This window comes from Scleropages formosus, chromosome 2, assembly GCF_900964775.1.
Source record: "Scleropages formosus chromosome 2, fSclFor1.1, whole genome shotgun sequence".
NCBI lineage: Eukaryota > Metazoa > Chordata > Actinopteri > Osteoglossiformes > Osteoglossidae > Scleropages > Scleropages formosus.
The window spans coordinates 22,965,499-22,988,671 of NC_041807.1; the positions used below are offsets into that span (position 1 = coordinate 22,965,499).

General features: G+C 41.1%; 2 protein-coding genes across 7 annotated transcripts; both read left to right on the forward strand.

Moving 5' to 3' along the window:
* Positions 1 to 349: 349 nt before the first annotated feature.
* On the forward strand, positions 350 to 11,769 carry l3mbtl1 (L3MBTL histone methyl-lysine binding protein 1). 6 transcript variants are annotated; one of them, XM_018760178.2, is made up of 22 exons: positions 350 to 395; positions 3,230 to 3,389; positions 4,112 to 4,273; positions 4,494 to 4,680; positions 4,829 to 4,988; positions 5,113 to 5,245; positions 5,474 to 5,537; positions 5,933 to 6,042; positions 6,176 to 6,280; positions 6,502 to 6,637; positions 6,727 to 6,818; positions 6,911 to 7,062; positions 7,183 to 7,259; positions 7,348 to 7,433; positions 7,976 to 8,086; positions 8,242 to 8,380; positions 8,661 to 8,760; positions 9,481 to 9,681; positions 9,804 to 9,853; positions 9,950 to 10,107; positions 10,580 to 10,642; positions 10,810 to 11,769. In XM_018760178.2, the coding sequence occupies exons 2-22, from the start codon at positions 3,294 to 3,296 to the stop codon at positions 10,942 to 10,944; spliced, it is 2,517 nt and encodes an 838-aa protein (XP_018615694.1). In that variant the 5' UTR covers positions 350 to 395; positions 3,230 to 3,293; the 3' UTR covers positions 10,945 to 11,769. The 6 variants fall into 6 exon arrangements, with proteins under 6 accessions (XP_018615694.1, XP_018615661.1, XP_018615686.1 ...); XM_018760145.2 differs by having other exon boundaries at positions 356 to 395; positions 4,092 to 4,273; XM_018760170.2 differs by having other exon boundaries at positions 356 to 395; positions 4,092 to 4,273; positions 8,242 to 8,356.
* Positions 11,770 to 14,419: 2,650 nt separating this feature from the next.
* Positions 14,420 to 21,728, forward strand: sgk2a (serum/glucocorticoid regulated kinase 2a). The gene is made up of 13 exons (XM_018760921.1): positions 14,420 to 14,640; positions 17,579 to 17,636; positions 18,077 to 18,129; positions 18,699 to 18,756; positions 19,110 to 19,193; positions 19,662 to 19,793; positions 19,939 to 20,051; positions 20,146 to 20,182; positions 20,340 to 20,426; positions 20,504 to 20,599; positions 20,776 to 20,931; positions 21,135 to 21,224; positions 21,319 to 21,728. Exons 2-13 carry the CDS (start codon positions 17,601 to 17,603, stop codon positions 21,478 to 21,480), a joined length of 1,104 nt encoding a protein of 367 aa, XP_018616437.1. The 5' UTR covers positions 14,420 to 14,640; positions 17,579 to 17,600; the 3' UTR covers positions 21,481 to 21,728.
* The last annotated feature ends 1,445 nt before the right edge of the window (positions 21,729 to 23,173 follow it).

A 23,173-nucleotide genomic window follows, 5' to 3' on the forward strand; every position in this document is an offset into this window, starting at 1 on the left:
ACTGTGTCAGCATCTGTAATTAACCCTTATTTCTCATGATTTGTGAATATTGACATAATGGGTGCTCCTTTAGGGCAGGAATAATATGTAATGAAGCCAGGCCACGGTCCTGTTTCAAGTAACACATCAGTGGGCTTTGATAATGCGCTTTTAGCACGCGTTTGTTCGCTTGATCTGTGGGCTTTAAATACAGCTATTGAGGTACGCGCCGCTACCACTTGAATGACCGTGCCCGACGTGAGAGGTGGAAGGGAAAATGCCAGGCAATGTTTTGTTAGCCGGCGACTGGCTTTAGCTCGGACGTTAGCACACATTTGCAACGACACGCGAGGGAGCTGAGCCGGCTCTCCGCGCATGCGCACTCGGGCTCCTCGACCTGCAAAGACGAGTGGCTGGTAAGAATATTTTATTCCGTTAGCTTGCAAGGCAGGTTCAGAAACATTTTATAGACATATTTCTGAAATAATGAACTATAGCAAAATAAATGCTGTAAATAGCCAACTATCAAGAAAGAAAGGGGTCTGCTCCTCCATCCATAACGTTTTGCTGTCATCTAACATGTAAATCAAATTCTGAAGCCAGTCCAATTAGCTTTGAATGTACTTTTCAGATTTAGATGTTGCAGTATTTTGCGTTAGTTTATAGCACGCGATCTCTGTGGGATTTCAAATAGCACGGCTGTCCTGTGTTGCATAATGTTAAATAAATATGGTTCAACACCCATGCAAGGTACCCAGTCGTAGGGGTTCGGTTAGGAAACAAACTACTCCTATTTTCCCCTGAAATATGATTCGGTGATTTTGGTCTTTCCGCCATTTTGCCGTGAAATGCGGAAAATTTGCTTGTTTTGACTCCGCAGGATTTCTAGCGCAATGGCAATGTCATGTGTATTTGCAGCCAGCGGGCAGCCTCATTTACAACAAAGATGTGGGATTTAGGATGTACCAAAATCGCAGCGCACACGCGAATTTCGGAGGACACCGTCACCTCAGGAGCGCTTATGATCCGTGAGCCGCTACACAGCCGCTCGTCCTCAATTTCTGCGCATAAATAATAATGCCAGTGAACTATACCGTGGTTCTGTTGGTTCGCAAAAGATGGCTGTTTTAAATTTTTAAATCTGTTTTTTTTTTTTTTTTTTTTCCCCCACTGTCTGTGTGCTCATCTATGTGTTGTGTGTGTCGGTGTGTGAAGAGCAGAATGCTGAGCGCACTTTCTCGCCAGTCCCAGCGCTGCCCTCACTGAACCACTGACACTGTCCGCCGGGGGGTGGGGGGGTACACCCGCTTACATGACACGTCCCGGATTTCTCCGTTTATTCTTCTTTTCTGCCCCCCTGCCTAGCAAGCTCTGCATATTGATGTGTGAATGCCACTTCTTTAGAATCAGGGAGCAAGTTGAAGGAATGCATATCCATGCCAGTGTTTGCTTACGCAAACATACATGTCATATGCATTACATACTAATGGGATGGATCTGGGTTGGGCTTATTTATTAATAGATTCACATGGACTAAACTACTGTGATCTGAGCAGGGTTTCAAAACGTGCAATGTTTTTTTTTTTTTTTAAATTTTTCAATTTCCACGGTGGTATCAGACAAGTAGTACTTTGATAATTGTAGGTCTACATCATCTAACGCTCTTCATCTGTTGTGAAATGCACTTAGTTTAGTCTTAACTGTACATGATTTTGGAGAAAAGTGTCTGCTGAACAAAAGAAAATGTCTATCAGGATGGACAGCCGGCAGGACACGTCAAACTCCCTTCGTCAAGTTGGCGTTAGCACACCAAATACTATCATAGTGTATTTTCTCATAGGTTTATACATGTGAACACTTTGTTGTCGTTATTATTATTATTTATCCTTTTGTCTGTCAGTTAACCGACTGCAGATCTTTCTAATGCTGCAATTGTAGAGTTGGGGACAGCTGGTAGCGTAGTGGTTGAGTTGCTGCCTTGAAGTCCAAAGATTGGAGGTGTAATACCCACCTCTGGCTGTAGTACCATTAAGCAAGGTACTTACCCTAAATTGCTCCAGTAAAATGACCTAGTTGTATAAATTGGTAAGTAATTGTAACCTTAAACTGTAAGTTGCTTTGGAGAAAAGTGCCATGTAAATGTAGAATTGTACAGTGTATTTGTGATAACTAAGCACTAGGTGGTGTCAGTATTCCTGAAGACGGTTCAGAATTACTTCTGACTGACCCAATACTCATTATCAAGAGAACTACATCCTGAGAGCATGAGCTTCCCAGAAACACACGCAATTTATTATTTTCCCAGCATCACCTGTGTGTACCAGGTGTATTCTTATCCCTCTTTCCTTCCCCTGGACCATGTTTGCCATTAATGTCGATACAGGCAAATCAGTATATTTAAACTACTTAGATATAATGAAAACCAAGTTTGAAAGCCACTAGCCCTGTATAAAATTTAATACCACTCTTGGTTAAAGTGGCCTGTAATGTTTATATAACACATTGTGAGATGTATCTCGAGACATCACCAGTGATGTAACCGTGGGACGCTGGGTGCTTTCTTTCAACATCAGACACTCTCACCCAGGCAACCTGAGCAGGGCTGATCAGATCTCAGCCTGCCTCCAGTAGCACTACCTTGAACCCATGACTTACCTCTCCTGATCCAGAGCGATCTAGGTACCCTCTCTGGAGCCTCAGTAAGAACTTTCATAGCCTTCTTCCTCCGACTGCCTGTGCTTCCCTACATACTATAACCTCTAAACAAGCACTTTCCAGCAAAGCACACACAACCCTCTTGGATAACATAGTTGTTGTAGACAAGACTGAGTTGTAAAGATCTCAAATGTGCAGTTTTCTGTGTATGATTTCATGGCACCTTAATTATGGGGGGCGAAAACACAATGGGAAATGCCATTTCAGGTCACAAACACCTGAATGTTATAAGAGTTTCAAATAAAAATGTTGAATTACGTTGTAACATTTGAAGGTGACATCATTTTCTTGAATTTATTAGCAATATTATTGAGGCATGGCTACAATGGAGTCTTTAATTGTGTTTGATACAAATGTTTGCTGCAATGTCAACCTGCAGGCACAAACTGAAAAAAGATGAGACATTGCTCAGCATGAGGCGGAATTCATTAAGACACTTTTACCAGAGTCAGTCAGCAGTTTTAGAAGAAAAGACTCGTTGCCTGCGGACACTGGAAACTGTGCTGGTGTACCCAGACCCTACTTCTTTCACCAGCGGCACCGTGGGGCAGTGGTCATGAGTGCCAAAGTAGACCTAGAGGTCCTGACTGTAGGTGGAGATGCCCCAGCTTCTGACACCCCCGACATCGTCCCACTGGAAGAGGGTTTGCCTCAAAGACTTTGTCCGCAGACTACCACGTCCCTCGTTGTTTCAGGTAAGAGTCTGTTGCAGTGAAATTCCTTGTGTCTTTCTGTTAATATCCACCATGAGGAAACATCACAGACCTTGACTGAGGAGTACTTCACTTACCCTCTTAAGTATGTCACAGCATGGTCAGTTTTTCTACTTTTTACTTCCTGTTCTGCCTATTATATTTTAAAATATTTTTTTTAAATTTTCAGAAAAAAGTAGTACTACATTAATTTTTAATTTTTTTCTTAATGTCATGGAATAACATACCGTTATAAATCCAATAAAAATGCCAGGGTAAAGATACTTTTAGAAATTAAAAGTAATATCTTTCTTCTTCTCTGCTTCTTTCCTTTTTTTTGGCTGATACTCCCGAACTGTAGGTGCATTTTTATGAATGTGTGCAGCCATGTTTGGTTAAGACTGTACAGTACTTCAGCCTTCCTGGTCTGCCACACAATGACATGGTACCAGGCTAATTTTGATGCTCAGTTTCAAACATTCAGCCTTAGGGAAGTGTTTAATGCAGAGCCATAAAACTTAACATACTTATTTCACATATGAGTATCTCCTGATGAAGAATATTTTTCCTTAGAAAACGACAAAAGCTGGTATATTGCACTTATGTAATTTAGATTTTTCTCCTGGATCATACTGATCCTTTACTGAAAGTAAGAAGGAAAAGACTCTGTGTTAAAGGTTGCGTGGTCCGGTGTTCTCTCCTCAGCTAACACTCCTATTGCACAGAAGGGGGACGTGTCACACAGCAGAGTGGAGGTGGTGAAGGGGGGTGGGACTAATGAGCCAGAAGCTTCTGCCATGCCGTCCCAGGTGGGTGGGACCTGCAGTATAGTCCACGTGTTGGAGTGGAAGGAAGGAATGGCAATTCTTCCGGGCAGCAACCTCAAGGTGAGCACCCTGTACCTCCATCAGCTCAGTGTCACATGAAGTACCTGAAATCTCCCATGCAAAACTGCCACCATGAGGCTGGCTTGTCACAATGCGCGCTCCACAAAAGCTTACCGTTGCTTTTTCTACCTGGAGTTGGCAGCTACATGGATTTGTTGTTGCATACATGTCCCCGTGTCACACGAATGCTGTCTACACGCATGCAATGTGTGCTTTGCAGTTCCGCATGAGCGACTCTGGCACGTTGGAAGTGGTGAGTGACAGAAAGGTGACCTGTGCCGAACCCATGGCTGAAGCAACTGTTACAAAGGAGGAACATCCTGAGAAAAGACCTGCCAGGAAGGTTGCTAAACCTGGCATGTGTGAACAAAATCAGATTTCTCCAGGTCCAGAAACCCAGAACAAAGGTATACTGAATCCAACAGACTTTGCCGATTGTCTCTCAGCATAATGATATTCTCATTTCCTATTTTGATACCTACTCTTTAAGAGCTTAAACTTGAGTAGCTGAGTGTAAATGGTGTTGCCCTTGTGTTGTTGGTGTTGTCCCTGCAGAAGGTGTTGCCCTTGGGCCTGTGAGTGGCTGTTCAGTACAACTGGAACAGCCTGTCAAGGAAGAGCCTAAGCCTCAGGAGGGTGCAAGCCACCACGATGGCTTTGACCAGGAGAAGAGGTACTGCTCCGAGGAGCTGCACAGAGACTTAGCCAACAGCAAGTAAGAACCTGTGATGAAACCAAAGAGGAGGAACCTCAAAGTGGAGGAGCCTGTTTTCTCCTTGACCAGCTAACAGCTTGGTTACAAGTTTTCATCCTGGTTTTCTTTTGTTTTCTCTTCTCAGAACTGAGACAGATGAGAAGATGTCAAGTAGCCAGGTGACAGCCTTGGACCCAGAGCTGCTGAAGCCCATGAAAAAGAGGAAGAGGAAGGACTATGCAAGCCCGTCGGAGGAAGAGTCTGAGATTGAGGCCATGGTGGGTTTGAGACACCAGGCTGACCATGTCAAGGAACTTATTTTGACACATGGGCTTGTTTGACATGATGCAGCTGTAATTCTCTTTTCACAATCAGGATCTTGGCTTTCCAAAATTTTCATACAGATTGTCTTTCTTCTTTTGCTTTGAATAATGTAAATGCTGCTCTGCACTAAAATTTGATGGATCTTATTTGATTTTTTTGCTATGGTTTCATTTTTGCTGAAGGAGGAGAAGACTGAGGACCTTAAAATATGCAGCTCTGCTGGCGAGAGCAAACACAACAGATCAGGTGTGGCCATGGAAGCATTACCCAAATTGTAGCATGTAATAATACAACCAAATTTTCACGTGTTGTTGTCTATATTGATATTGAGTAGAAAAACTTCTTTCATACATTTATAGATGTATACAATAGCTGTGTAACTCTTTGCAAAAGGGGTCAAGTGATGACCCCATGTCATTACCCACTTGTTTTAGAGACAACTATTTCTGAAAGAAACAGCACAGTATCATCGGTAACACAATTTTTAAAAAGTGGGACTGGTCCTGACATGGAGTCTACATGTTGAGTTTTTGCACTGTTTATAGCACATGTCTGCATACTAAGAAATTCTTTGTTAGATGACCAGTCAAGGAGCTGGGAGTTTTTGCTTCCAGTCTGATTAAGCAGTTGCCATGCCGAAGCCTTTTTCTTCCCTGCAGGCCCTGCAGAGGCCAAGAAGGAGCAGTGGTCATGGTCTCAGTTCCTGGAGGAGCAGAGGGCTGTGGTTGCCCCTCCCAAGCTTTTCCAGGAGGTACGCTCCATCGCAGCTCAGATATGCCCATACATAATCACAGTTTGAGATAATGGAGGACTAGGCATTTTGATCCCTGTGGCTCCAGACTCTGACCTTGAGGATGATTGTGTCCACTACTGATTTCTTTCAGTCTCAGAGGGTCCCACAGCGGAAGAATGGCTTCCGGTCAGGCATGAAGTTGGAAGGCATTGATCCCCAGCACCCGTCCATGTACTTCGTGTTGACTGTGGCCGAGGTATCTAGCCGGCAGGGTCTCTGTGTCCTTTGCTACTGTTTTGAGTCTGTTCATGGGCTTCATGGGCATGAGTGTAATTCAGGGGCTGTGTGTGGGGACTGGATTGTGTTTTGGTATGCTCCTTGCCTGACTGGGCTCTTCATCATGGTGGGTAGCATAGCGTGACACTTGGATGGAGTTGGCCTTGGACTTGAGAAGATCCTCGTTCTGGCCCTTGTCAGGTGTGTGGCTACAGGATGAGGCTTCACTTTGACGGCTACTCCGAGTGCCATGACTTCTGGGTCAATGCCAATTGTCTCGATATCCACCCGGCGGGCTGGTGCGAGAGAACGGGGCACAAGCTCTACACACCCAAAGGTCAGAGAACATTGGTGGAGTGGGCATCTTCTTAAAATGTTTGCTGCTGCTTAAGAAATGTCACATTCTTGTATCTTACTGTCATACAGGGTATAAGGAGGAGGAATTCTCCTGGTCCAACTACTTAAAACTTACAAAGGCACAAGTGGCCCCAAAGGAACTATTTGTCAGCCCTGGTCGAGTGAGTCTTTTCCCTCACTTTAAGTAAAATTGTGTGGGTGGAATGCCGGTGGAGTTACTCCTATGAAACTTTCCCGGGTTCCCTTTGTTTAGACTGAAACACCATGCAACTTTGAGGTGGGGATGAAGCTAGAAGCTGTAGATCGCATGAATCCATCCCTTATCTGCGTTGCCACAGTGACAGATGTGGTAGACAATCGTTTTCTTGTGCACTTTGACAACTGGGATGACACCTATGACTACTGGTGAGTTTTCAGAAAAACGTGGCAAGATATTTGCCACAAGTACATGCAGGAAAACCTTTCTGCTGGTATGCTTTACATACTCATGTTATCCTTCAAGCCCTTTCCTTTCTTCCACAATAGGTGTGATGCCAGCAGCCCATACATTCACCCCATTGGTTGGTGCCAAGAGAGAGGCCTTCCCCTCACTCCCCCACAAGGTGATTGAGAGCTTCTCTGCCCACTTCCATGAGGCATGTGGGTACCTAGAGGGATCATGCAAAATAACATATTGTCTTCATCCTGTAGATTACCCAGATCCAGACAGGTTCTCCTGGGAGAGGTACCTGGAAGAAACAGGGTCTACAGCTGTATCACCAGAGGCTTTCCAAGTGGTATGTACCCTCCTCTCCTCTCCTCTCCTCTCCCCAATTGAGATGAAATTTAAATTTGTGTCATACAGTTATGACTCTCCTTATGATCTGTTGATCTCTTCTGGGTCCATTGTTCCTAACTGACATAAAACATTGTTTCCAAGATCAAACAAAAGCCTTTGTGTTGATAAGTACAGTACAAAGTCACAATGTTTACATTACATTTATTCATTTAGCTGACGCTTTTCTCCAAAGCAACTTACAATTACTTACCCCTTTATACAGCTGGGTAGTTCTGGAGCAATTCAGGCTAAGTACCTTGTTCAAGGGTACTACAGATGGAGGTGAGGCTCAAACCCGCAACCTTTGGGTCTAAAGGCAGTTGCACTAACCACTACACTACCAGCTGTCCCAAATAGAAATCTGAATCATATTCAATTTTTGTGATTAAGATCCCCATTTCCAATTCATTTTAAAGAGGTTTTTTTAATTTTTTTCTATAAACAGATTCGCTTGTGTGTCTGATATTTGTACATGACTGCTGTCTGTTGTGTCATCCCCAGCGTCCACCCCATGCATTCCAGGTTAAGATGAAGTTAGAAGCTGTGGACAAGCGAAGTCCAGCCCTGATCCGTGTGGCCACTGTGGAAGATATTGACACACACAGGATTAAGGTTGATTGACACGGCACAAATCTGGTAGCTAAACTGCTCTAAATGATGATGCTGCACAAACACACTATCATTTAGATTTACTGAATCCATACCAGAAGTGCTGAGGGCAATCCAGCTTGATGCAGCCTGACATGGAAGTCTTCCCTATCTCAAAGATCCACTTTGATGGCTGGAGTCACGTATATGATGAATGGATGGATGCGGACCACCCAGACATCCACCCGGCTGGCTGGTGTGAAGAAACTGGGCACCCTTTGACACCGCCCCTCCGTGAGTCCAATGCCCAGCCACCCGGTAACAGCCAGCCTCCCGTACTCTTCTTCACTAATCATCTAGTGTTTCCCTCCAGCAAAAATACTCAATGGCACTATTAGAACCTAGTATAGCTGAAAACTCATGTAACTGTGTGCTACCTCAAAGACATGTGTTCATGCTTGTGGAACTAGTTAGCTTTGTTGAGTAGTTTGAAATGGCAGCTGTTGAAATGGTTTCCTTTGTGCTTATAGGTCTGTGTTTTGTGGTGTATTGTTTTTGTGTGTTTGTATATGTGTGTCTTTTGTTGGGTTGCCCACAGGACCCCGAGAACAACCGGTTTCAGGACAGACAAGCTTCTCCTCGGTGCCCTGTAAAGGAATAACTCATTCTAGAAACACAAAGTACAGCTTCCACCACAGGTAGATGTCCAGTGCTTGGACACACAGTAGATATAGAATAGAAGACATACGGGTAAACATTTTTATTATAGCTTCCGTCAGCTTTAATGTGTGACTTTAGGTCATCCAGTATTTTACATTTTGAACTTGAGAGTGTGAAATAGTCAAAAACCGGTGTTCATTCCTGACTCAGGTTTTAATTTCCATCCCGCAGCTGTCTCCATGCAGGCTTGCTTATGCACGACATGCAGTTTCCAAACTAGTTTGCATAGGGCTTGCTTCATTATATCAAAAAGAGGAACTCTCTTTATAGATGCATGTGTGGAAAGGGAGTGCTCTACACATATCCCAACTTTTCATGAATAAGAAATAAGACTTTCTGAAACTAAGCATGAAAATACGTGAAACTGTTTCACACTGACAATTTGTTAATTTCAATTAAATACTTGAAATGTTTCTTTGTTTAAAATAACGCAGAACTTTTGTATGTAATTATCAAGCTATGAGGAAATGTAAGAAACAGTTTTACTCAGAACCCAGTTTTCGGAGTTTCTACGTTTAAGTGTTTCACAGTGTTTTGTTTCTACAGTCAGATAAAGCTGTTGATTTTAGCGACATTTCATCTTGTTATGAATATGTGTAGTGTAGATTTTTGCATTGGTTTTAACCCTGGTGATTTTGTAGTTTAATCTATACTTAGATTTTGATATGGATTTAATGTCTACTTTAACTGGAAAACAGGAAGTGCCCCACTCCGGGCTGCGACGGAACAGGTCATGTGACTGGACGCTTCACAGCGCACCACTGTCTGTCAGGCTGCCCACTGGCTGAACGCAACCAGGGTCGTCTGAAGACGGAGCTGTCTGATACCGAGGGCCCTGGTGCCAAACGCAACCTGCTCATGTTTGGCCAGCGAAACAAGAAGTCGCGCTACCATGGCAGGTAACCTTGGTGTCCCTTGCAACAGCACTGCGCTATTCACTGGAAACACTGGAAGCTCAGTTCATTATGGCCCTTTTATAATGGCCCATTTTGACTAGTAGTGTGCTTTTGCATGTCTTCAGGATTGGACGTCCACCCAAATACAGGAAGAGCCAGCAGAGAACTTACCAGAGTGAGTATTCTGCTTCTTACCCAGTTTGTGAGTCACATTAGGGCATTGTGGTAGAAAGCAGTAGCTGGCAGTGTCTCAGCTATGTGATTTTTTCAGGTATGACCGTGGAGGGGGTGTACCCATCCCTGTTCATGTCGGCTCTCTCCGCTCACCCTGACCGCACTCTGTCCCTCTGCTGGGAACAGCACTGCAAACTGCTGCCAGGGGTGGCTGGCATCCACGCCAGCAAGGTGGCCACCTGGACCGTGGAGGAGGTTAGGACCTCAGAGCATCATTGGTCTGTCTTGGCCATATGAGGAAAAGCTGTTGGCTGCAGGATATGCCCAGTGGTAACTTTCAAGAAAATGCTGATTAAGGCAGTTCAGAATTTGTAAAATATAGTGTATGTAAATCAATTCAGTGCATTTTTATAGCATCCTTCCCAAAAGCAATTAATATAGGCTGTAGCAAGATCCAGCAAAATTACCAGAGACATGAAGGGATTGATAATAAAAAGAGCAATATGTGAGTAATGTCAATGGAGTAGTCACCTTGTTTTTGCTAAAGAGTGTTATTTTAACTGTGTAACTGGGTATTTTGTTGCAAGTAGCCAGAGTTTTATAAAGAAAACATCTTCTTCCGGTAATGAAATGCAAATGCTTTTGTTGTCTTTTAATCTGCCAGCTCATCAGTAGTGTGTGGGAAATTTAAATAGATGTGTAACTGTGTGATCTGGTTTGGAAACAGGTCTTCAGTTTCGTTCAGAACCTGACCGGCTGTGAAGAACAAGCTCGTCTCTTCAGGGATGAGGTTAGTGACCATTGGATGGTGTGGTGTGATCAGTGTAGTCAGAATATTTTACACCAAACTTGGACATTTTGTCCTTGCAGTCCTTTCCTCTCTGTGTTTTTCCTGTGCATTTGAACAAAATCCAGCTTCTTTCCTGGTGCTTGAACTGGGATGCCATCTGTCCACAGATGATTGATGGTGAAGCTTTCCTGCTGCTGACGCAGGCTGACATTGTCAAGATAATGAGCATCAAACTTGGCCCCGCCCTCAAAATCTACAATGCCATCCTCATGTTCAAGAGCACCGACGAAGGTCTGAAGTGACCTAACTAGACCCGGATGCGTTACAATGTGCCAATCAAGAAACCTCATCATCCATGTGTTTGGTGTTAAGTTGAGCAACCATGAGAGAGAGAGCCAGAGAATGAAGGTCCAGCTGAGCTGTACTGGACCTGTGGGATGTGTGTCAGGCTGTGTGTCTGTTGGTGGCGCAAGATAAAATCTTTCCTGCTAACAGTCTCACTGCTGCATAGTACAGAGTGGTCAGCACCACATGATCTTTGAGAACATTGAACTGTCCTAACAGGAAATGCATTTTCCACTGCAATAATGTCAGAACTATCAAACTTCCCAGAGTAATGTCAGGAAAGGTGAAGTGTCCTCCCCTGTGCCATGAAGGAAGCTACACTAAAAGTTGTCTCAATATCAAGAAGGGTTGAGCTTGAACAAATTCCAGTCTATGGCCTAAATAATAGCACAGGTCTGTGAATTTGTGCATTTTAAAGGTTGTTCAAAAAGCACTTGTATGTGGTCAAAAACCACTCAGGAACTTTAAGAATATGTTTACATAAATTGTATTTTACCATAAGAATTCCTTAAGTTTGTAAAGCAAGGGTATTCCCTATGATATGTTCTGTTTAAAGGTCCTCTTTAAGGTGTATAACAGGATCAAGACTCTCTCTCTAATGGGAACAGTATTACTGTCTCAAGCTTTATAGTTTGTGTGATATGAAGTCCTAAGTCATCAATAAATGTTCTGTTCATTCTTTTTTCATTTCTCCTGAATTTTGATGTGCACCAAAATCCATAAAATAAAGTTCCGTGGAATGATTGCAGAATTATATTCAAAATAAATTAGGCTTGTATTTTTGCTGAAAAATTTTAGGTGCTGACCGCATAAGGTTTACTGATTGAAATAGACTATACAGGGTGTTCCTATGTTACAACAATGGAGACTGGTTGGAAAAGAGTCTTGAAAGGAAATGGTGTGTAGTGGGACTATTTTTTATTATAAATAATGGAAAGCATCATTAATGTGGATTGAGTGTGGATAATTTTTCACAGTTTGGAGCTAAAGGTTTTTTTAATCAAACAATACCCAAATACCATACAAATTTTTTATGTTTAGGATAAAATTTGTCCATCATGGTAGCACAGTGAAATTAATGCAGAGGTAGCAGGAGACAACAGCAAACGTATCTGTACTGTAAAAGATACTGTAAACTCTTTGAAAACACCTCCATGTAACCATAAAGGACAGTCATTTTACCACCTATAACACATTCAGTGCACTGGCCTTATTTTAACACCTTTCTGTAGTTTACAAGAAACACTTTATTTTTTTTCTGCAAATACTAAGCTTCCGAACTTAAAAAAATAAATGACCAAAATTGCACAGAAAGTTTATGAGACCGTATGAAACACACACACAGACTGAAGTTGCTTATCCCAAGCAGGATCATGGCAAGTCAGAGCCTAACCCCGCAGCAGAGGGCACGAGGCTGGAGGGGGAGGGGACACACCCAGGACGGGACGCCAGTCCGTCGCAAGGCACCCCAAGCGAGACTCAAACCCTAGACCCACCAGAGAGCGGGACTGGGTCAAACCCGCTGCGCCACCGGGCTGCCCTCCGTATGAAAGTATCAGAATAAAATTATAAAATGCGAGTGACAAAATAGGGAGGATGAAAGAAAAGCAGCTGAAAATTTGTCACTGAAACACTGTGGTGAGAGTTTCTGGAACTTTGTTACAGTGTGTTGACACACACAAACAAAAGGAAAACTGTTTTTTTTTTTTTTACAAGTCTGATCCACATTTAAAGTAAAAGTGTCACAGGTCACGCAGCATTGGTACTGGTACGCATTTAGTGTTTAGTTGTTCTCATACTGCTGCTAGTCAAAAGAAAGAGCTACAACTATTAGCATTAAAAGGCCGGACAGATACTTAGTACAGATTTTCGTGTACATTACAGTAATAACTTTAAAGCTTGATATATTTAATCCAAAAATAAAAGTTAATATAAACGTGCCAAACGGCTTTGAAATACATCAAAGCATGCTTAACAAGAAATTCATGACAATGTTAATGATAGTTTTATATAGAATATGCAGTTAGTTCAACAAGTATAGCCAAAGGGCTCAAAAAGTAGTTATATAATTATATGTACTGGAAACATGATACAGGCCCTATATTATTCATAGGAAAAGGGTAGAAATTATCTATATAAACAGAACTAAGAGAATAAAGTTGTGTTTCTTCAGCCCTGAGGTGGATGCAGAGATAAAGAGTAGAAGCTGAAGGGCCATCAATGGTGTGGGTTAGATGGATACACTGTTGAGGTTCGATAAGGTATCAGTGGACAACAGCTTCATCTCACACATTAAACATTCTCCAGAAAAAACAGTTTTTGCCTAGTGGGCCTACACGTGTGAGTAGCTTAAAGAAAAGAGGAAGTAAACGGTAAGCCAGTAATGTGACACTTTTCCCCATCATTCAACGAAATCAAAAAGACCAGGAAAAAAACAGGTTATTGCATTCCTGTCTTAGAGTGATGAAATGTGGCATAATGTCCTAAGCCATAAACATCCTAAATAGTATCCTTTTATTGGCTTACTGACATTATTTCGACAGCAGGCTATAAATTACCGAAATGGTTGTGGATTTTTAGTTTTTAAATAATATAATCTTATTTGTACACTTCCTTTCACAACAGATCCGATCAGAATGAGCTTTATTGCCAAGTATGTTCACACATACAAGGAATTTGTCTTGGTGACAGAAACTTCCACAGCACAGACAGAATGACAGTGACAAGACAGATGAGAAGATAGAATATGTGAATGAAGGATAAAAAATATATAAAAATATAAAGTACCCAATATACAAATATAGTCACTAGACATTCACATTGTATGTATGTAGAGGTATGTTCTATAGAAATGCAAGGGAGTGTGAGTAAGAGATATGATAAATAGTTATAAATATAAATAGCGTTGTGTATTACACTGGTTTACTCTCTAGCAGGGATTTAGCTGTTCATGGGGTAAATGGCTTGAGAAAAGAAACTTTTCTTGCGCCTGGCTTTACTTCATTTCCTAACCCAGACAGCCCCTTATATTCCCCCGAGTCCCCACAGCGATTGAACACAATTACATTTTACCCACAATTCAATTTTTTTCAATGATCCAATTTTCCCGCTCAAAGTCTCAGTAACACGGGTCGTTATATTCTTTCCAAGCTACACCTCACTCATGCGAGGGACAATTTCTCCAAATTAGATGTCAGTACCATCCATAGCCTACTGTATTTTGCTTATATTTTTACTCTCATATATACAGCTTAATATAGTTACTGTCAGGGTAAGTCTTTTGATCGTGGAAAACATTTAACTCCTACTGCAGTACCCACATGAATGAAAAAGTTGGTAGTGTGTACCTCTAAGCACTACGCCATCATCAGCTTTTACGACGGCAGCGCTTGGGTCTTTAAAACATCTAAAAGGAGCGTGGACAGAGCGAAGGAGTTGAAACACTTCGGAACAAACCGGAGACGAGGGCGAAGGAACGCGCGCCGCGGCCGCTCTGGCTAATGATTGATCGGCGTGTTAAAGCGGAACCTACAGCCCGCCGAGCGCTCGACCTTCGCGGAGTCCGCGGTCTTATGAGGTGGAACGCGGCGATGGTCGCTGTTGCAGGATCCGCGCTGTGGACACGGGTCCCGTCCCACACACACCTGGAGCAGGTGAGAGAACCACCGTCATTCAGTCGCGCTGCAGCCGAGCAGCTTGTTGCCGCGAAGACGTCTCATTTTCGGTCGTAATTTCGTATTGAGCTATACGTAGATTGTATTATGTTGTCTTTTAGTGTTTTTAAAGGTTCTGCCATGCGGTCTTTAGCTCATCGTATTGATTTTATTGTTTTATTTTAAATTTTATTATTGGCATGGCAGTTTTTAGGATTAATTCATTTATTGAAGATTTTAATTACCGGAAATGATGGAGACATTTATTCCTGTCGAGTTAGAGAGTGTGTGGAACCAGACACCGGTGGGCTGGTGATCCATTCTGATCCGTAGAAAAAAAAAAAAAAAAAATGTATGTATGTATGTATGTATGTATGTCTTCAGTTTTCTTAGTGTGCCTTAGACATTTCGAGCCGTCCCCCCCTTGGTTGTTTTAATTTATATGTGAATTAAAACAGGCTTAGGCTACTGGTAGTCATTTTTACTCACGCCTTGGCTTGTTTCAGCCAATCAAAATCGCAAGGAAAGTTCTCTTTATGTTTTAATGCAACACGCTTAACATTCGATTTTTTTTTTTTTCCTGGAAACGGCACCTTGGGTAATTTGCGCACTGTCAAATGCTCTTTCAAATATGAAACATTGCTTTAGCTATCCATCCAGTGTAGGCTGTGTTGTTGAAACAAGAAAAAGTATGTTGCCATTACAGCTAATTGCACTTTTTGCAAGACATCAAGCTCCTACAGCACCGGTTGCAATGGGCTCTGTGTCAGGCTGTTTTCGGTGCCTTTCCCTGGAATCCTACTGGCCAAACAGGTTTGCAGCTCAGCAGTATATGGCCTTTGTGTCCACAAGGTCAGCCCTCCCTTTAAGAAAAGTGAAAGGTGCTAGTCAGCAAAGTGCTTTCTGGACTGAACAAACTGATAAAGATAACAAGTGTCTGTATCTCCTCCTTACAAAGCTCTCGCACTTCTTCCCATTTTCTAGGACTTGATTTCCCACCGTTTAAAAGTGAGCTTAGTTCAACCACCCAAATTTATGAAGGTATAAAAAATATCTCAAATTCTAATAAGATCAGCTCTTATGGAACTATAGCCTGTACGATAAGACATACTACGATCAGCCCTTTATGGAATTCCTTTGCTCTTGCAAATGCAATTTTGACCGAAGGGGCACCGGAGGTCGTGTTATAGCGCAGGTGCACTGTTCGAATCCACAAGACCTGAGATGCCGAGGCCTGGTCATGAAATTGGACAAAATGTCAATGTCAGAGTAAACAGTTCTAAGCATAAAAGTTTATTTTTTCCTAGAAATAGTCACAGAAGTTTAAAATATTCTGGCAGCTACTGTATTAACCTCCTGTGCAAAACAGGGTCTTGCACAAAGTTAAGAAGGTGACAGTGACTTTAGTTTCACTCTCAGTGGGTGCTAATATTATGTGGCTTGTACAAGAAGTGTTCAAAGTGCATGGGTGTCTTTCCATACTGAGAAGAAGCCTTTTGCATAAATCTAAGTGAACGGTTACCCTCCCACAAAGCACTGCTCTTGGCTCCAGGTTATCTGGTAATATGAAAATCACACCAAAAAAGGTTAGCTGTTGATCGTTATGGTACAGAGAGGTATAGAAAACGTGGCCCAAATATGAAGTAACAAAGTTGCTTGGAGGAGTGAGAAGAGCACTCTATATATAAAAAAAAAAAAATTAAATTGAATAGTCACTTTAAATAGGATTGACCATAACTCTCATTACTTACTAGAACCATTTCACAAACATGACACTAAATTGAAGATTAGAGGCAGCTTCCTAAAGTATGGCTGCTATTATTATTTCTTGTGTTCTTTATTACTTGTCAAAGTCCAGTTGTAAGGTTTCAGGGACTTTTGGTATGATATAGATAATCTAATTCCTCGCTGATGGTGCAGTTAGAGACATGACTCTGAATTTGAATGTCCTCATTTTCCTATTGTCATGTTTTATACCCCACTTTCAAAATCTTGCAAATGTAAAGTAGTATAGAATTCTGGGTCTTAGCTGAATATTAAATTATGAAAGTTACACAGTGGGAACACATTTTTCAACAGTGCATGAGTAGCAATAGTGTGATACATCAAACTACAGAGAAATTAATTTCCTTTGTGATGTGCAGTTTCCATTAAGATTAGCAACATTTTTTCCCCCACTATCTGCTTTATCTATATTTCTATTGTTGACAATGATGAAGGTTCAAGAGCCTTGACATGCTGCTGATCTGGGGAGATAATGGATTATGTAAACCACAGCAAAATGGAAGTTAAGCAGTAAGGTTTACAACTGAAATATACTGTGATTTTAGTGTACAGGGGCTCAGGCATAGCTTTTGAACTGTATTTTGTTGAGCTAAATGTGTTTGTAAACACTGCTATTAACACAAGACAGTACATATTATCATGAAAGAAGCCATAAACCAATGTTTATTAGAACATTCTTTTAGCATAACTAAATTACAAAACTGAGTCCTTGAAAGCCTTCCTCCAAAATGGCCTCAGAGAAATACCAAGAACAGTCTGATTTTGAAATAACCATAAATTGGTAGAGAGCCATAAAACCTGTAGTTTTGTATATATTATATAGCATAATAGCTCATTTTTTTTAATAAATCAGTCACAGTGTTTTTGGCTTATCATTTCTGTGTTGTACTAATTTATACAAACTGGGGAATGAATTTTCCCATGCAAATTAACAGCTGTAAATTATTCATTGTCTGGTTAGAAGGTCAGTTTGCTCTCTTTTTTTTTTTTTTTTTTTTCCTGTGTTCCATTTCCTCTGCATGATAAACCAGTACATCCAGTTTTGAGGGGAGGCATCTGCCCGTGTGAACTGTACACATTGCCAGCTCAATTGTATATGGTCCCATCATCATATTATGTGTGACTTGGCAAAATCTTCTATCGAATTTTACAGTGAAGTTGTTTCCCTGCTGTGAATGGAATGGACAAATAACATGGCTCATTGTAATGAAGTAAGTTTTTAACTTTAATTATTCATTGAAGTTTATTTTTCTTTTGTTTTTTAAATGCATATAAATGTTACATATAGTAATGTGATGGTTTTGTGAAAGACCTTTGGGGAAAAGATGTGTTTTCCGTATGTATGCATGTATGGATGTATAATCTTTTTTTGATTGAGCTTAGTTACTTGTTAGTCCTATTTGTCCTTCTCTGCTGAAAACATGTTTAAATCTTGCATGACAAAGTATATGGCAACATCAAACAACTCTCTTGTGTGAGCATTATATGCATCAAACGTTCTCTGAATGGCCAGAGTTTCAATAAGAATAGACAGACTGGTTTGTGCCCTGAGAAAGTCTGGTATGTGTAGTATATTTAAAGCGTGCTTAGAGGTGCCCTGTTAGCAACTTTATTCTACACATTTTTGTTATTGTTTGTATGTGCCTTCCAGCCCCAGTCGCCCTCCTCCAATGATGTCAACTTGGGACCCTCTGCCAACCCCCAGTGAGTTGTATCACTCTAAAATTAGATACCACAGGTATATTCTGAAGCGTTATGGATAATGTAAAATAGTTTAAATGGCTAACATTTTATTCCATTTGTGTAGCTGATAATTTACTCAATGTTTTCTAATGAATAAGGGGGCGCGATGGCGCAGTGGGTTGGACCACGGTCCTGCTCTCCGGTGGGTCTGGGGTTCGAGTCCCGCTTGGGGTGCCTTGCGATGGACTGGCATCCCGTCCTGGGTGTGTCCCCTCCCCCCTCCGGCCTTATGCCCTGTGTTGCCGGGTAGGCTCCGGTTCCCCGCGACCCCGTATGGGACAAGCGGTTCTGAAAGTGTGTGTGTGTGTGTGTGTGTGTGTGTGTGTGTGTGTGTGTTACTGAAGTTACACAGCACTGATTTCTAGGTCAGTATTTTTGTCAGCATCCTCTTTCATGGGAGTGTACAGATGGATTTTTACATAAATTAATTACATCTTCACATTTCTAAATAGTAAGACTGAAATATATTCTTTAGTTACTTGGATTGCAACCCTATCTAAGTTCTTTTTGGTTTCGTTATATTTTTTTAGTGCCAAACCTACAGACTTCGATTTCCTATCAGTGATTGGGAAAGGCACATTTGGGAAGGTATGAGTCTGCTACCTTTTTCCATGTCTAAACTACTACTTTAAGATATACAGCCATGATAAGCTAGGGATTGTTTAAAGGTGAAATGTGAAAAATATGATTTAGGTATTCAGTAAACAGAGGGAACTTTTTAGGACAACGTGTAAGTTTTGGTGGGCAGTGCTTTGTCATGGTTGTTTTCTTTGTATTACTGACAAAGCTAAAATAACATTTCAATGAATGTGTCAGACAATGATATATTACTCTAGCTAAATGTGCTCTGTGCACAGGGCTGAATTAATTTCTGAAAGAAAACATATTCACAAAACTAGCCAAAGAAGGCCAAAGTGACAGTCTGTTTGTCTAACCCTAAGGTGCTTCTTGCCAAACTGAAGTCAGACAACAAGTTTTATGCAGTGAAAGTCTTGCAGAAGAAAATCATACTAAAGAAAAAAGAGGTTGGTATATATTAAATGTATATATTCCACTCTGCTGGTCTGTATGTGTGGAAGGAGACTGGTTAAACATGTTGATTACTTAAGAAATCATGTTTTTTTTTTTTTTTTTTTGTGTCAAGTTGAGCTAACAACAGAAAATGTCATATATTTTTCTCTTATACTATGCAATTCCAGTATAGTTTTCAGTGGGAAAGTATTTCTGGATAGAGTATTCCAAACTTACTTTTCAAAGCTGTTACATGTTTTGGAAAAGATAAAAAAAAAAAAAAAAAAAAAACTGTCTTGTGTAACTGCTTTTCATTGTTCTTCACTTACAGTCAATGAAATTTAGAACAAAAGAGCAAAAATTGCATAGTGTTTTTTTCCAGTATTTTCACTGTAGTTGAGTTGCAGCAGTGATGGTGACGGCAGCCCGTCATGTCCCTTTCTTTTCTCCCAGTTGTATAATCATGGATCTGTGTCCTTTAGCAAAAGAACATTATGGCTGAAAGGAATGTGCTACTGAAAAGCCTGAAGCATCCTTTTCTGGTGGGGCTCCACTACTCCTTTCAGACTGCTGAGAAGCTCTATTTTGTGCTGGACTATGTCAATGGAGGAGAGGTATGGATGGAGACGGGGTGAGCAGAGAGTATCCTCAGTGCTGTTTATTGAGAGGAGAGAGGGGTGGTTGAGGTTTTTCTGAATGGACACTTGCCAGGGTATGGTAATAGATCTTCATTTGTTTTTCCCTGCCTTTTCGTCCCAGCTGTTCTTCCACCTGCAGAGGGAGAGATGCTTCACTGAGCCTCGAGCTCGCTTCTATGCTGCTGAAGTAGCCAGTGCCATTGGCTATCTCCACTCTCTCAACATCATCTACAGGTTGGTGGCATGTCCTCTTCAAGAGCAGCGAACCTCTCTGCTAAATGTGTTGCTGCTTCTTACTCACTATCATGTATCTTATTTCCCCTTTCAGAGATCTTAAGCCAGAGAATATCCTTTTAGACTCAGTGGTAAGTGCCATTCCAGTTCATCTTAAGATACCATCCAAAATTTTTAAATGGTGTTCGTCTTCTAGAGCCCAGTATTGGAGGCTATAGTGTGGCTTATTGAGGACTGAGGGAAGCTGTATATGTTAAACCTTGGTGTATTTGTACTGTTTTGCTTCAGGGTCATATTGTGCTGACAGACTTTGGCCTTTGCAAAGAAGGGATGGAACCAGAGGTGACCACATCCACGTTTTGCGGAACACCGGAGGTGAGCGGTACAACGTGAACTCAATTCTTAACTCATTTCTTGCTGTACCCGTAATGATTGCTGTCTTGTCTTTGCAGTATTTAGCTCCAGAGGTGCTGAGAAAACAGCCCTATGACCGCACAGTGGACTGGTGGTGTCTGGGAGCTGTACTCTATGAAATGCTCTTTGGCTTGGTAAGACATTTTCTGTGGGCAGCTGAGCTGAATAGGGATGCGAGAGGGAATTTTAAAGTATAACAGTAGCAGGTTTTATGGTGTATCATAAGGCCCTTTATCTTAACCTTTGGTTGAAAAGATCTTCTGAACTCTGAACGTGAATGCACGCTGACACTTACAATCCTGGTGCTTAGCCTCCATTCTATAGCCGAGATGTGGCTGAGATGTATGATGGGATCCTGCACAAGCCCCTTCATCTGCCTGGTGGCAAGAGCATGGCAGCTTGCGACATTCTCAAGGGACTGTTACAGAAAGACCAGCACCGCCGTCTAGGGGCCATTGCAGACTTTGTGAGTAACTTCAAACAGGAATCATGACCAGATCTTGCAGCAATATACAGTTAGAGACAGGCTAACACTGCAAGTGACTCATGAGTTATTCATTTCAATTCTAATGAGTTCTGCCTGGTAAACAACAACAGACCTGTGTAGGAGATTTAAAGTAATTATTTTAGTGACATGCATAAATAGACCTTTCTGTTCTTCCTTTCCAGCTGGAGATTAAAAACCATGTGTTCTTCTCTCCTATAAACTGGGATGACTTGTACCACAAGAGAATCACCCCTCCATACAATCCAAGAGTGGTAAGCTGTCTGGTCTAACATGGATGTTATTCTCAAACACTAGCAGAATCCAGTATGGCTTTTGTTTAATCCTTTGTGTCTTCTACTTCTGCAGAAGGGTCCAGCAGACATGCAGCACATAGATCCCGAGTTCACCAGGGAGACTGTGCCTGGGTCTGTGGGTCGCACCCCTGAGCCTGCCTCCTGCCTTGGTACTAGCAGCTCTAATGCCTTCAAGGGCTTCTCCTATGTCCCCAGTGATGAGAATTTTCTGTGACGCTTGCCGAGAATTCTGAGGTGCCTCATTCAAGGCCTCTTGCTATTAGACTCTGAATGGAACTCAGCAGTTTCTCCTTTTCTCAATGTTGGGATGAAGCTAAAACCATTGCTGTTTGGAAGCTGCAAGATTTACTGTATCTGTCAGCTCATCTTTCTCCCAGGTTCTGCAGCATCTCCATTTTTATATCACTTTTGGATGTTAATATGATAAGAGAAACTTCACTCTTCAGAAAAAAAATAAATTTCTCAGGCAAAGTCCAGGAAACCCATATTTTGCAAACATACAAACATTGTGTGCTATATATTCAGACTGTAAGAAGTCTTTTGACATTGTTCATACTCTTCCTCTGACTCTAAGGAGGATTTTTCTGATATTTTTGTAGAGATGATTTACTGTTTTCGGTCTCCTTTTTGTATATATTTTTAAAAAACAAATCTTTTTTTTTTTTTTTGTACAACTGATTAGGAGTTTAATCTCAAACAGATGTGTGCCAGATAAGGTGGTGCAAGCTGTAGTTTAAAATGATTTAAATCAGTCTTATTCACAAGCAAATATATACATGTACTACATGAGATGCACCATAAAAATCACTGTGTGTATGTTCAGTTGGTTAATATTATTCAGGATAATTTTGTAACATATTCTGCAGTATGTGTGCAAAAATCTATAATGTATTCCACTTTTGCAATGAAGACTGTAATATTTTGCTGAGGTTCTTTAGAAGAAATTGATACATTTTAGTATATCCATAATAAATTTGTAACAATTCCTGTAGTTTTTAAAGCTCATTGATGCTTGGGAAAATCCTTTAGTATTGCCATTGTTTTTCAGTGTTGAGGCACCCTGCTGTCTTACTTTTCTACAGATTATGATCTTTAATGCATTCTGTAGTGTCTCTAGCAAAGATGAATTTCCTTATTCATTTTTGTGTATGTATATTTTCATGACTGTCAGCTGTAGAGATATGCAGAAGAACAGATTGAAGTAATGTGTAATCGCATGGATGCAACAATAAATTTAAAGGAGTTGAAGACATGCAGCTAACCCTTAGTACCCAGTGTGACCTGAGAGGTAATGAAGGTGCTTTCAACCTGATGAAGAACCATGGTCTGTTTTTGCATTGACTCTTCTTGGAAAAGAGTTTTCCTTAATATGACAACAAACCTTACATGGAGTTATTGAAATAATGACATTACTGAAACATTTTTGAAAGTTATATTCAAATCTTAAGTTTTCTAGAATAAATATTTGATTTTAGGAATATTAAGGTATTAGGAATTGTGCTTTTATAGTATTAAATGAAAGTTACTGCTAAGTACAATAATATACAGGGTAAGATGTTAAAACCCTTGTGCTAAAATGATGGGGGATGGACACAAACTGCTAACCAAGTATATAATGAATATGTGCTTCTTTCTGTCTGATGCTCTGGACCAATATATAGACACTTTCATGGTTCCATATTTCCATTACCATTCTGAATGTCTGATTGAAAAAAGGTAAGGTTATATGGGCATCCATAAAGTGAAGGTATGCAGATATTCAGGTATACTGGTATTGCATATCTGAAAACAATGAGTTTCAGAAACCATCATTATCACCAGAAAGTTGCAAACAAGTTTCCTGCCCAAAATAGTAATGCGGGTTGTTACAATATGATTCAATGAGAACACTGCATGTAAGTTTAAGA